Here is a 15,255-nt window from a genome sequence, read left to right as displayed (position 1 = left end):
TGTTTTTTGCATATGCAGTATCATTTATCTTTCTAGCAAAACTTTAAGGTGACTTTATTAACTTTACTAATTTTTTAAAATAACTATTTTACAATTTAAGTACTTAAAACAGAAGAGCGTACTGAGGGCCACACAGCTAACTAAGGGATTGTCTAATTTTCCTGTAAAATACTGCCTCTTGAGTCTATGGTCATATCTTTTCTTTACATATCATGTAAAGTATTCAGCATGCCTCCTGAGAATGAATAGTCATGTTTTTAAGTGTCTCTATGTGTTCCAACCTGGTTACTTTCAGAGAGTAGCCACACTTACACTATTTTATATATTCCTAAGTCCATAGTGTTCCTAAGTACCTAAGCCAAAGATGGAGAAGCTCTATACAGTCAGCAAAAACAAGACCAGGAGCTGACTGTGGCTCAGATCATGAGCTCCTTATTGCCAAATTCAGACTTAAATTGAAGAAAGTAGGGAAAACCACTCGACCATTCAGGTATGACCTAAATCAAGTCCCTTATGATTATACAGTGGAAGTGAGAAATAGATTTAAGGGACTAGATCTGATAGATAGAGTGCCTGATGAACTATGGACGGAGGTTCGTGACATTGTGCAGGAGACAGGGATCAAGACCATCCCCATGGAAAAGAAATGCAAAAAGGCAAAATGACTGTCTGGGGAGGCCTTACAAATAGCTGTGAAAAGAAGAGAAGCGAAAAGCAAAGGAGAAAAGGAGATATAAGCATCTGAATGCAGAGTTCCAAAGAATAGCAAGGAGAGATAAGAAAGCCTTCCTCAGCGATCAATGCAAAGAAATAGAGGAAAAGAACAGAATGGGAAAGACTAGAGATCTCTTCAAGAAAATTAGAGATACCAAGGGAACATTTCATGCAAAGATGGGCTCGATAAAGGACAGAAATGGTCTGGACGTAACAGAAGCAGAAGATATTAAGAAGAGGTGGCAAGCATACACAGAAGAACTGTACAAAAAGACCTTCAGGACCAAGATAATCACGATGGTGTGATCACTCACCTAGAGCCAGACATCCTGGAATGCAAAGTCAAGTGGGCCTTAGAAAGCATCACTACGAACAAAGCTAGTGGAGGTGATGGAATTCCAGTTGAGCTGTTTTAAATCCTGAAAGATGATGCTGTCAAAGTGCTGCATTCAATATGCCAGCAAATCTGGAAAACTTAGCAGTGGCCACAGGACTGGAAAAGGTCCGTTTTCATTACAATCCCAAAGAAAGGCAATGCCAAAGAATGCTCAAACTACTGAACAATTGCACTCATCTCACATGCTAGTATGGAGAAGGCGATGGCAACCCACTCCAGTTCTCTTGCCTGGAAAATGCTGCAGTCCATGGGGTTGCTAAGAGTCGGACACGACTGAGCGACTTCACTTTCACTCTTCATTTTCATGCATTGGAGAAGGAAATGGCAGCCCACTCCAGTGTTCTTGCCTGGAGAATCCCAGGGACGGGGTACCCTTTTGGGCTGCGGTCTCTGGAGTCGCACAGAGTCGGACACGACTGAAGCAACTTAGCAGCAGCAACAGCAGCACATGCTAGTATAGTAATGCTCAAAATTCTCCAAGCCAGGCTTCAGCAATATGTGAACCGTGAACTTCCAGATGTTCAAGCTGGTTTTAGAAAAGGCAGAGGAATCAGAGATCAAACTGCCAACATCTGCTGGATCATCAAAAAAGCAAGAGAGTTCCAGAAAAACATCTATTTCTGCTTTATTGACTATGCCAAAGCCTTTGACTGTGTGGATCACAATCAACTGTGGAAAATTCTGAAAGAGATGGGAATACCAGACCACCTGACCTGCCTCTTGAGAAACCTATATGCAGGTCAGAAAGCAACAGTTAGAACTGGAACTTGGAACAACAGACTGGTTCCAAATAGGAAAAGGAGTATGTCAAGGCTGTATATTGTCACCCTGCTTGTTTAACTTCTGTGTAGAGTACATCATGAGAAACGCTGGGCTGGAAGAAGCACAAGCTGGAATCCGGATTCCCGGGAGAAATATCAATAACCTCAGATATGCAGATGACACCACCCTTACAGCAGAAAGTGAAGAGGAACTAAAAAGTCTCTTGATGAAAGTGAAAGAGGAGAGTGAAAAAGTTGGCTTAAAGCTCAACATTCAGAAAACGAAAATCATGGCATCCGGTCCCGTCACTTCATGGGAAATAGATGGGAAACAGTGGAAACAGTGTCAGACTTTATTTTTGGGGGCTCCAAAATCACTGCAGATGGTGACTGCAGCCATGAAATTAAAAGACGCTTACTCCTTGGAAGAAAAGTTATGACCAACCTAGAGAGCATATTGAAAAACAGAGACATTACTTTGCCAACAAAGGTCCGTCTAGTCAAGGCTATGGTTTTTCCTGTGGTCATGTATGGATGTGAGAGTTGGACTGTGAAGAAGGCTGAGCGCCAAAGAATTGATGGTTTTGAACTGTGGTGTTGGAGAAGACTCTTGAGAGTCCCTTGGACTGCAAGCAGATCCAACCAGTCCATTCTAGAGGAGATCAGTCCTGGGTGTTCATTGGAAGGAATGATGCTAAAGCTGAAACTCCAATACTTTGGCCACCTCATGAGAAGAGTTGACTCATTGGAAAAGACTCTGATGCTGGGAGGGATTGGGGGCAGGAGGAGAAGGGGATGACCAAGGATGAGATGGCTGGATGGCATCACCGACTCGATGGACGTGAGTCTGAGTGAACTCCCTGAGTTGATGATGGACAGGGAGGCCTGGCGTGCTGCGATTTTTTGGATTGCAAAGAGTCAGACACGACTGAGCGACTGAACTGAACTGAACTGAAGTCCATAATATGTGAGGTGCTCAATAGTAGGCCAGCACTGTATCCTCAACCTTCCTTTTGTTTCCCTGTATTTAATATATAATTTTTATACCTGAAAAGTATAGGATTTAAGGAATTAACCAGGTATACAGTAATTACAAGAGGCATGGTTGTAATTAGGAACTCAAATTTTTACTTCTAAAATCTGCCCTGTCATCTATATTGTAATAAACTGTGTTCCTCTTTTTTTTAAAAAAAAATTGGAAATAGTGTGCAGTATATTGTTATAAACAGATTTATATTCATGATTATTATATATGAAAACAAAGTAAGCTTATATAGATGCCATAGAAATCTATTCTGGGTTTTATTAAACAATTGAAACAATGAGAGACAAAGGAAAGGCCTTTTAGAGCCTTGAGTAACCATCAGAGTAAGAGGACTGATGTCAGCTTAGCTTCCTTTTTCCTGGTTAGCTGTCTCTGGAATACTCATGAGAAAAGTGATCTGACAGCTGCTGTAGTCATTGCTGACGTCAACTTCTCTCATATTAATAGCTTCTAAAATAATTGATATCAAGAAAGCAGTTGATTAGCTTGATTTTATCTATAAAGTCTTTTCCATAATTGTAGAGATGGTTTGAAAAAATAAGGTACCGTAAATTGAGTAAGAAGAGCGTAGACTTTGGTGTCAGTACACCGAAGTTGAGTTTTATTTATTTATTTCTGGACCTGAGTTAAAACTTGGCTCTGTCCTTTTTAGCTGTCTGACGTTGGTCTGCTTATTTAACCCAGGAGTGTCAGAGAAGGGAATAGGACCAGGAGTGTTACTACCTACTTCTGTTGGGAGGATGAAGTGTGTTGTTACATGTGGGTGACTCCTGTCCCATTGCCTGGCATAGATGCATATCTGGTGTTCTTTTTCCTCCTCGCCCCAGTCCTTTATAACTGAAATTAAAATTTTGTTTTCTATTCTAGGTGGATTGTAGACATGGAAGGTGCACCAGGTACCTTATATGAAGGGGAAAAATTTCAACTTCTATTTAAGTTTAGTAGTCGATATCCTTTTGACTCTCCTCAGGTAACTGTTTTGCATTTTAAAATTTTATTGTATTTTTAGATTGTAGACAAATGCCAAATTCGTGATTTTTGACCAAGTAAAAACTTATAATCTTTACAATTATATTAAGTAGATTTGTTTCTTTATCTTATTTGTAATATAATCAAGGTCATATGAACAATTTACTGTATTGAGATTTACTTTGAGTTTAGGCTTTGTTGTTTTTGTACTTCTAAAAACTTAAGACTATTTCTGATCCATTCATGTTAAGTAGACCAAAGGGCATGGAAATCTAACCCCTAGGCCCACAGGTTTTGGGAGAATTTCACATTTTGGAGTAGCTGGAGCCATGTCTTTCTAGATAAGATGATGGTATTGACAGAATGACATCATTAAGAGGCAAGTGCTGTTTTGAAAGGAGCACTTCTTTGATTTCTCATGCCATGCTGTCTCTTGTAGCCTTTCAATACTGCAGGGGCAAAATATAAGATATTAAATATCTAGACATCAGCCCCAAATCTGATGGTTTCAGTGTGAAGCACTATCAGTTTAGTTAATGTCTGAAAACTTGGACAAAGGGTAGTGATGGTAGATAAAAATTTTTGAGAACTGTTTAACTGTGGTAAATGATTAATCCTTGGAGGTTAGAGAAAAGGAGAATTTAGGATGAATTCCAGCTTTCTGGGTTGGTAAGATGGGTAATGAGTTACTAGTAGCTAAATGATAAGACAGTGACTAACTCTGTGTAGCACTGCTAGGTGATGAGGTGTTGTAGGTCATGAAATTTCCCAAATAACCTAAAATTCAGTGTGTTAGGTGCTAAAATATGCTATTTTTGAGGAAATTCATATTTCATTGCTACTTTTAAGTTGTTGTTCAGTTGCTAGGTCTTGTCCTACTTTTTGCAGTCCCATGAACTGCAGCAGTCCAGGCTTCCCTGTCCTTCCCTATCTCTTGGAGTTTGCTCAAGCTCATGTCCATAGAGTCAGTGATGCCATCAAACTGTATTCTCTCTCCTCACCCCCTTCTCCTCCTGCCCTCAATCTTTCGCAGCATCAGGGTCTTTTCTAGTGAGTTGGCTTTTCGCATCAGGTGGCCAAAGTACTGGAGCTTCAACTTCACCATCAGTCCTTCCAATGAATATTCAGGGTTGATTTCCTTGAGGATTGACTGATTTGATGTCCTTGCTGTCCAAGGACTCTCAAGAGTCTTCTCTGGCACCACAGTTTGAAAGCATCAGTTCTTCGGCACTCAGCCTTCTTTATGATCCAACTCTCACATCTGTACATGACTACTGGAAAGACCATAGCTTTGTCTAAATGGACTTTTGATGGCAAAGTGATGTCTCTGCTTTTTAACATGCTAAACTTTTCTTCCAAGGAGCAAGCATCTTTTAATTTTGTGGCTGCTATCACCGTCTACAGTGATTTTGGAGCCCAAGAAAAGAAAATGTCACTACTTTAAGTAGTGACACAAACAGCTTAATCTTCTCTTAGCCATGTAGGAATATAGATGGAAGTCAACTTTTGTATTGTGCTATAGTTAAAAAGATAAATGTTTCAAGGCATAGTATTAAATGGAAACTGATTCCTTGAGTTCTGAAGTTTCTATGTGAGCAGAAAAGTAAGATGTTGGGGGCTCATTTTTATGTTTTTCTAAAAAAAGGTGAAGAAGTGTGTCTTGTTGTGACCTCTGGGTTTCTATAATAACCACACATCAACTGTAATTAGAAACCAAATGTATTCCTTCTCTTCAGAAAGTGATCTTCACTCTTTTGTTGCCTTTGGCTTATCAGCATCATCTTAACTGTTTTTGCTTGAAGGCAGTGAGGCATCCACTTGTTCTCACCCTGTTCCTCTACCTCACTTCAGCTAAGACCTTTGAAGGCCTCTGAAGGAAGAATACGAATCATGGAATCAGAAACTTTGCCTTAGGGAATACTGGAGAAGGTTATCTTTGGAAACTCACAAATCTTAAAAAAAAATAATTCTCTAACCATGAAACTAGGTCTAAGGTATTCTCTAAAACTCTGTTTTTAATTCTAAATCAAATGTCAAACTTAAGCATCATTTGAATTTCATCTTTAATATTTTTGTAAGTGAGAGCCTTTGTCATAAATCCTATCATCTTAGCTTATATTCCTGTTATCCTCTTCCCTGGTTTCACTTCTGCTTACTGGTCTGATTTTGGTGTCCTCTAGCTTCTTTATTCTGCTCACTCATGGAAAATACCTGCTTATTCATTAAGTGGCTCAGTGGTAAAGAATCTACCTGCTAAATGTAGGAGACGCAGGTTCGATCCCTGGGTTGGGAAGGTTCCTTGGGAAGGGAAACGGCAACCCACTCCAGTATTCTTGCCTGGGAAATCCTATGGACAGAGGAGCCTGGTGGGCTACAGTCCATGGGGCAGCAGAACAGTTGGACACGACTTAGCAGCTAATCAGCAACAACAAATTCATTAAGTAATATTATTTCTGAAAATTAAAGACTACATGTAGAATGATGTGGAAACCCTCAGGCAGTTGTTCCAGTCTTTTGAAATACGAAGATCCCCTTTTAACATCGGTTAATTTTATGGTCCCTCGCATGTCATAGAAGTTATATGTTCTGATACCCATGACTGAGAAAATGACAGAGCACTGGAAGTCCAGTAATACTTTTAAACTATTTTAAAGTTATTTTAATCATATTATCTACATGGTTATAAAATAATTACAAAGGGTCCAGTACTCAAAGCTTAATGTACATATAGATTTGAAAATTTTTCCAGTAGCAAAACTTTGCTGAGGTCCACTGCTCTGAATAAGTGGTTGCGAAATTCCCCATTCACTGACAATTTTATTTGATGAGATGTGGAAGCACACAGGTTTAGGGAGGCGAGATAAGTGATGGCAGTGACCCAGGTGAGAGGTGATGGTGATTTGGACCAGAAGGGTAACCATGGAGGTTGTGAAAGTGGCCATATTTTGGACCTATTTTAAAGGTGCTAAAAAATATGCTTGCCTTGATTATAAAGCTTTAGAAACATTGTAGCAAATATGTCTTCATCTTTTTGTTTGTGGTCTGATTCTCACTGCTTTGTGAAAATTATTAATATTCATTCCACTGATACATATTAGATGACTAAAAAGGGGAGAATTGAATTGAAAACTATTCTAAAAATCTTGTCCCCAACCACTTTTGTCAAATATTTATCATGTATGCTAGACTATCTATGTCATGTATATTATTCATAATTAGATTATTTTAGTTTATGAAACTGTCTACTTGTATGTTCAGTTTTTGTAGTTGCCCTTTAAGTATTCTCATCTACTTGCAATTTTAATCAGAGAAAACATTCCCTCTTATTGTCCCTATAGAAACCTTGGTGTCCGTATTGTAGATTGGCTTTTATAATTATAGCCTGTTTTGTATTGCTCATCCTATGTATATTGTATTTTGACCTATCTTGATATATCATATTTAGTGTCTGACTTTCTAATCACTTGCAGAGCATTAGTCTGAGCACATTAGTATGCCTGCATTGTGTAAGATCTCAGTATTGTGAGGTCAGTGAGTATTGAGCTTGATGTTTCAAGTCCTCAAGTATGACAAGTAACATGAATTTCATATTAGAAACAGTTAGCTAATATCCACTCTTTATATTATCACTGTTGGTAGCATTCAGTTTCGATCCTAGTAGTTTTATGAACAAATAATACATTTAGTACCCAAAGGTTACCCAGAGGTTGACTTGCTTAAAATTTTAGGTTGTATGTGGGAAATGCATTCTTACCTCCAAAAGCATAGTTCTTTCTCAGCTCTCATCTGCTTTCGAATTTGAGCCACACTGATAGTGGGGTATTTGGAAATTTAGAGATATTTGAGGGCTGCTTCTTTTGCAGACTCTGAATTTCAGATGTGGTTCACATACATTAGATCTAAGATCCTTTTCTAAATTTTTTTTCCATTAAATAGCTTGTTCTTGAAAGTCTGTAATTGCATTTTATTCAGTTTGATTTACGTAATGGGGAATATGTGCACTCTTGTTGTTGTTTAATCTGAATGACTACTTTGAATCTGAATAAATTGTTTAAAAAAACAAATTAGCAAAACTCTTTATTCCCTTTGATTTCAAATTCATTGTATTCAGTTTTCTTGTCACATCTGTGTTAGATAGTTTATCAGCTATTTGCGACTCCCTCGGCCCCAAAAAACAGGTTTTCAACTCTGAAAAGTTTAAAGACTCTTTTAAGTTTTCAGAACCTATTTAGCTGCATTGAAAAAGTTTGAAATGTCCATTTCCTCCTCAGGCTTGTACTGCATATTAAATAAACGAGGACAGTTAACAGTGTGACCTTGAAGAAATTCAGCAGTGGTTATGCTTGTGTCCTGTGCAGAGAACCAGAATAGCAAAGTTTACATCAAAACTGTCTGTGCAGACAGCTTACTAGACTTCTACGTGAATAAACTGTTGAAAAACATTTTTTCTTATATCTCAGGAATTCTCCTCTGGCATGGAAACTCAGCCTTTCTCTGTTTAGACAAACTCCTAGGGGTTACCTGTACCATGTGTACCACATGCGACAAATCACTTCGCGTGTTTTGGGTTGTTGCAAGTTTTAGATTGGCTGCATTTGTCCTGAATGCAGCAGGTTTAAAATCCCGTTTTTGTTTTTTTTTTTTTTTTAAGCATTCAGTTCAGTTCAGTTGCTCAGTCTTGTCCGACTCTTTGTGACCCCATGAACCGCAGCACACCAGGCCTCCCTGGCCATCACCAACTCCCAGAATTAACCCAAACCCATGTCCATCGAGCCAGTGATGTCATCCAACCATCTCATCCTCTGTCATCCCTTTCTCCTCCTGCACTCAATCTTTCCCAGCATCAGGGTCTTTTCAAATGAGTCAGCTCTTTGCATCAGGTGGCCACCAAGTATTGGAGTTTCAGCTTCAACATCAGTCCTTCCAATGAACACCCAGGACTGATCTCCTTTAGGATGGACTGGTTGTATCTCCTTGCAGTCCAAGGGACTCAAGAGTCTTCTCCAACACCACAGTTCAAAACCATCAATTCTTCGGCGCTCAGCTTTGTTTAGAGTCCAGCTGTCACATCCATACATGACCACTGGGAAAACCATAGCCTTGACTAGACGGACCTTTGTTGGCAAGGCAATGTCTCTGCTTTTTAATATGCTGTCTAGGTTGGTCATAACTTTCCTTCCAAGGAGTAAGCATCTTTTAATTTCATGGCTGCAGTCACCATCTGCAGTGATTTTGGAGCCCCCAAAATAAAGTCTGACACTGTTTCCACTGTTTTCCCCATCTATCTGCCATGAAGTGATGGGGACCAGAGGCCATGATCTTCGTTTTCTGAATGTTGAGCTTTAAGCCAACTTTTTCACTCTCCTCTTTCACTTTCATCAAGAGGCTTTTGAGTTCCTCTTCACTTTCTGCCATGTGTAATCTGCATATCTGAGGTTATTGATATTTCTCCTGGCAGTCTTGATTCCAGCTTGGGCTTTCTCCAGCCCAGCATTTCTCATGATGTACTCTGCATAGAAGTTAAATAAGCAGGGTGACGATATACAGCCTTGACGTACTCCTTTTCCTATTTAGAACCAGTCTGGTGTTCCATGTCCAGTTCTAACTGTTGCTTCCTGATCTGCATACAGATTTCTCAAGAGGCACATCAGGTGGTCTGGTATTCCCATCTCTTTCAGAATTTTCCACAGTTGATTGTGATCCATACAGTCAAAGGCTTTAGCATAGTCAATAAAGCAGAAATAGATGTTTTTCTGGAACTCTCTTGCTTTTTTGATGATCCAGCAGATGTTGGCAATTTGATCTCTGGTTCCTCTGCCTTTTCTAAAACCAGCTTGAACATCTGAAGTTCACGATTCACGTATTGCTGAAGCCTGGCTTGGAGAATTTTAAGCATCATTTTACTAGCATGAGATGAGTGCAGCTGTGCGGTAGTTTGAGCATTCTTTGGCATTGCCTTTCTTTGGGATTGGAATGAAAACTGACGTTTTCCAGTCCTGTGGCCACTGCTGAGTTTTCCAGATTTGCTGGCATATTGAGTGCAGCGCTTTCATAGCATCATCTTTATTGAGATCTAATTTATTTCAGTCTGCTCAGCAGACTTGGGTTTGATCCCTGGGCCAGGAAGATCCCCTGGAGGAGAAAATGGCAACCCACTCCAGTATTTTCCAGGACAGTCCCATGGACAGAGGAGCCTGGTGGGGTACAGTCCATAGGGTTATAAAGAGTCAGACATGACTGAGCCACTGAGCACATTGTTACTGATAGATATAATTGAGGTAAACGGTCATTCAAACACAGCTGTGCCAGTCTCTCAGGGGGTCTTCTGCAATTGGACAGGACAATCTCTTGTTTTAAGACTTTTCCTTTTAATTATCAGGTTTATTTTAGCTCTCTTCATGGAAATCGGAGAAGGAAATGGCACCCCACTGCAGTACTCTTGCCTGGAAACTCCCATGAACAGAGGAGCCTGGTAGGCTGCAGTCCATGGGGTCGCTACGAGACGGACACGACTGAGCGACTTCACTTTCACATTTCCCTTTCATGCATTGGAGGAGGAAATGGCAACCCACTCCAGTATTCTTGCCTGGAGAATCCCAGAGACAGAGGAGCCTGTTAGATTGCCATCTATGGGGTCGCACAGAGTTGGACACAACTGAAGCATCTTAGCAGCAACAACTTCATGGAAATGGAGGGTGAATGTCCAGAATTTAAAGGACAAAAAAATGCAGTGTTATAAAGTCATTCCTTTGAGAAAAAATTCCTCTTCCTTATATTCAGTTCAGTTTAGTCACTCAATTGTGTCTGACTCTTTGCCACCCCATGGACTGCAGCACGCCAGGCCTCGCTGTCCATCACCAACCCCCAGAGCCTACGCAAATTCATGTCCATCATGTCCGTGATCCAGCCATCTTGTCCTCTCTCATCCCTTTCTCACGCCTTTGATCTTTCCCAGCATCAGGATCTTTTCAAATGAGTCAGTTCTTTGCATCACGTGGCCAAAGTATTGGCGTTTCAGCTTCAACATCAGTCCTTCCAATGAACACCCAGGACTGATCTTTAGGATGGACTGGTTGGAGCTCCTTATAGTCCAACGGACTCTCAAGAGTCTTCTCCAACACCACAGCTCAAAACCATCAGTTCTTCAGCACTCAGCTTTGTTTAGAGTCCAACTCTCATATCCATCCATGACTACTGGAAAAACCATAGCTTTGACTAGACGAACCTTTTTGGCAAAGTAATGTCTCTGATTTTTAATATGCCGTCTAAGTTGGTCATAACTTTCCTTCCAAGGAGCAAGCGTCTTTTAATTTCATGGCTGCCCTCACCATCTGCAGTGATTTTGGAGCCCCAAAAATGAAGTCTGTCACTGTTTCCATTGTTTCCCCGTCTGTTTGCCGTGAAGTGATGGGAACCGGATGCCATGATCTTTTCTTGTTTTCTGAATGTTGAGCTTTAAGCCAACAATTTCACTCTCCTCTTTCACTTTCATCAAGAGGCTTTTTAGTTCCTCTTCACTTTCTGCCATAAGGGTGGTGTCATCTGCATATCTGAGGTTATTGATATTTCTCCCGGCAATCTTGATTCCAGCTTGTGCTTCTTCCATCCCGGCATTTTGCTTGATATACTCTGCATATAAGTTAAATAAGCAGGGTGACAATATACAGCCTTGATGTACTCCTTTCCCAGTTTGGAACCGGTCTGTTGTTCAATGTCCAGTTCTAACTGTTGCTTCTTGACCTGCATACAGATTTCTCAAGAGGCAGCTCAGGTGGTCTGGTATTCATCTCTTTCAGAATTTTCCACAGTTTTTTGAGATCCACACAGTCAAAGGCTTTGGCATAGTTAATAAAGCAGAAATAGATGTTTTTCTGGAACTCTCTTGCTTTTTCCATGATCCAGCGGATGTTGGCAATTTGACCTCTGGTTCCTCTACCTTTTCTAAATCCAGACTGCACATTTGGAAGTTCATGGTTCACGTACTGTTGAAGCCTGGCTTGGAGAATTTTGAGCATTACTTTACTAGCGTGTGATTAGAGTGCAATTGTGTGGTAGTTTGAGCAATCTTTGGCATTGCCTTTCTTTGAGGTTGGAATGAAAACTGGCTTTTCCGGTCCTGTGGCCACTGCTGAGTTTTCCAAATTTGCTAGCATATTGAGTGCAGCACTTTCACAGCATCATGTTTTTTTTTTTATCTTTTATTATTTTTTTTTCTTTCTTTCTTTTTTTTTTTTTTTACTTTATTTTACTTTACAATACTGTATTGATTTTGCCATACATTGACATGAATCCACCACGGGTGTACATGTGTTCCCAAACATGAACCCCCCTCCCACCTCCCTCCCCATAACATCTCTCTGGGTTATCACCGTGCAGCAGCCCCAAGCAACAGCATCGTGTTTTAAGATTTGAAATAGCTCAGCTGGAATTCCATCACCTCCACTAGCTTTGTTCATAGTGATGCTTCCTAAGGCCCACTTGACTTTGCATTCCAGGATGTCTGGCTCTAGGTGACTGATCACACCATCATGGTTATCTGGGTCATGAGGATCTTTTTTGTATAGTTCTTCTGTGTATTCTTGCCACCTCTTCTTAATATCTTCTGCTTCTGTTAGGTCCATACCATTGCTGTCCTTTATTGTGCTCAGCTTTGCATGAAATGCTCCCTTGGTATCTCTAATTTTCTTGAAGAGAGCTCTAGTCTTTTCCACTCTGTTGTTTTCCTCTATTTCTTTGCATTGGTCACTGAGGAAGGCTTTCTTATCTCTCCTTGCTAGTCTTTGGAACTCTGCATTCACATGGTATATCTTTCCTTTTCTCCTTTGCCTTTCGCTTCTCTTTTCTCAGCTATTTGTAAGCCCTCCTCAGACAACCATTTTGCCTTTTTGCATTTCTTTTTCTTGGGGATGGTCTTGATCACTCCCTTCTGTACAAATGTCACAACCCTCATCCATAGTTCTTCAGGCACTCTGTCTATAAGATCTAATCCCTTGAATCTATTTGTTACTTCCACTGTATAATCATAAGGGATTTGATTTAGGTCATACCTGAATGGTCTAGTGGTTTTCCCTACTATCTTCAATTTAAGTCTGAATTTGGCAATAAGGAAGTCATGATCTGAGCCACAGTCAGCTTCTGGTCTTATTTTTGTTGACTGTATAGAGCGTCTCTTTCTTTGGCTTCGAAGAATATAATCAGTCTGATTTTGGTATTGACCGTCTAATGATGTCCATGTGTAGAGTCTTGTCTTGTGTTGTTGGAATCTTATATTATCTTCAGCCAAGGAAATGGGTCCCATGTGTTAGCAGTAGAAATAGTAGAAGACACCTACTCATATGAAAGTGTGCTTTGTTAAATGTAAGTATTTGTAAAATTGTAATAAAATCAGATTCGTAGGTAGATATTTAAAAGCAAAACGTAAGTTATGGTAGTTAACTGTAATATATCCTGTATTAAAATATAGCATACTTTATTGTGGATACAGTTTTTTCACTGGCTCTCTTCTGCTCTATAAAGGAAAAAAAGGGGGGATATACCTAGAGCAGTATATATCATCAATTTTTCATCACTTAAGATAGGGTTTTTTCCTTATGAAGATTTTACTGTATTCAAGTATGAGGCAATTTGTGGGGCTGAGATATACTTACTGTTAAGTCTGGTTTGGGAACTACTAGTTTATATGTGATGTGCTAAAACACTGCAGTCGTGTCCAGCTCTTTGCGATCCCATGGACTGTAGCCTGCCAGGCTCCTGTGTCCATGGGATTCTCCAGGCAGCAATACTGGAGTGGGTAGCCATTCCCTTCTCCAGGGGATCTTCCCAACCCAGGGATCAAGCCCGTGTCTCAGGTTTTCTGCATTGGCAGGCAGGTTCTTTACCACTTGAGTTTTATAAAAATACCATCATACATAGTGAATCAGAATCTGTGAAAGTGGGGCTCTTGAATTTGTATTTTTAGCCAGATCTCCAGATGATTTTTTCCCCTGCTAAAAGCCAAATGGGGGACTTTCCTGGCAGTTCAGTGGTTAGGACTCAATGTTTGCACTGCAGGGGGCTTGGGTTCCATCTTTGGTCAGAAAACCAAGATCCTGAATGACACAAGGCACAGCCAGAAACTTTTAAAAGGGGTGAGGGGGCAGATCAAGAAATAAGAGTGACTGCTAAGACTTGATGCAGCAGTAAAAATGGTGCATGATACTGCAGTATAAAATTCACTTAGAGAATTGATGGTTAATTTTATATCAAAGTGATTTATTATGAACTAACATATATCCAAGCTTTGTTAAATATGAGACTTCTACTTTGATCTAGCTTGGCCTGTGCTTACAGATTCCTTGGAATATATGAATTTACTCTCCTGCCTATTCAGATGCTTAGATAGATATGTTTCAGAAGCAGCACTATTGATATTCTGAATGCATTAGGGCTAAGGAAGGAAATAATAGATGTATTATCTTTCAAAACAGTGCTAAGGCAAGATGAATAAAGGAGAAAACTGGTAGAAGAATTGAGTAAAAGAAAAAGCAGAGAAAAAGAGCAAATAATTGGGAGACTCATTCAACCTTTGCTTTTTGATCCAAGCACATGAGTCTTTACTCCTTAATAAGTGGTAATTTGAAATTGTTCATCATACTGAAGTTTGAGTTTAGATGAGGTAGAATATATAGCAGTCATTTCCTTTTATGTATATGACACCTTATATAATAGCATTGTTGTCAGTAGAAGGAGTGTTCCTATCAGATGTAATTTATATTGTCCTAAAATTGAACACTAGATTTGGAATTTTAATGTATTTGATTTCTGTATGTGGAGAACAATGAGTAGAATTTGAAAAACCGTTCTTGTACATATAGTTGTCTTTCACTAGTCTAAAAATGCTTGATAATTTAGAAAATTTTAAAGTAATTTGTGAAAACTAGCTGAAATATAAAATAGATAATCTGAAGGTTTTTTTCCTACTACATGGTTATTCATATTAGTAAAATCATTACTTATTCAGTTGATAAGAATAAACTACAAGCACTTGTTTATCTTGTTCATGGCATTGATTTTGTTTTGTTTTCATTTTGGTTTTTAAAATATTAACTTATATGGAGAATATTTTATTTTTTGGTAATACAGATAAAATTAATGGTTTTTGTTTTTTCTTAGGTCATGTTTACTGGTGAAAATATTCCTGTTCATCCTCATGTTTATAGCAATGGTCATATCTGTTTATCCATTCTAACAGAAGACTGGTCCCCAGCGCTCTCAGTCCAGTCAGTTTGTCTTAGCATTATTAGCATGCTTTCCAGCTGCAAAGAAAAGGTAGGACTTTCCAGAAGTATTCAGGTAATAGCTCTTCTTTTAGTTCAGGTAGAGAAACTATT

At 39.4% G+C, this 15,255-nt stretch overlaps 1 protein-coding gene across 1 annotated transcript in view; it reads left to right on the top strand.

Moving 5' to 3' along the window:
* Nucleotides 1-15,255, top strand: part of UBE2W (ubiquitin conjugating enzyme E2 W) — a 66,529-nt gene that overhangs the window by 35,836 nt on the left and 15,438 nt on the right. The window contains exons 3-4 of the mRNA XM_068983288.1: nucleotides 3,785-3,887; nucleotides 15,038-15,193. Coding sequence (XP_068839389.1) covers nucleotides 3,785-3,887; nucleotides 15,038-15,193 — 259 coding nt within the window. The remainder of the gene's footprint in view (nucleotides 1-3,784; nucleotides 3,888-15,037; nucleotides 15,194-15,255) is intronic.

The sequence above is a fragment of the Capricornis sumatraensis genome, chromosome 11 (genome assembly GCF_032405125.1).
Source record: "Capricornis sumatraensis isolate serow.1 chromosome 11, serow.2, whole genome shotgun sequence".
In the NCBI taxonomy this organism is placed as follows: Eukaryota; Metazoa; Chordata; class Mammalia; order Artiodactyla; family Bovidae; genus Capricornis; species Capricornis sumatraensis.
This window is presented reverse-complemented; position numbering and strand designations above follow the sequence as displayed.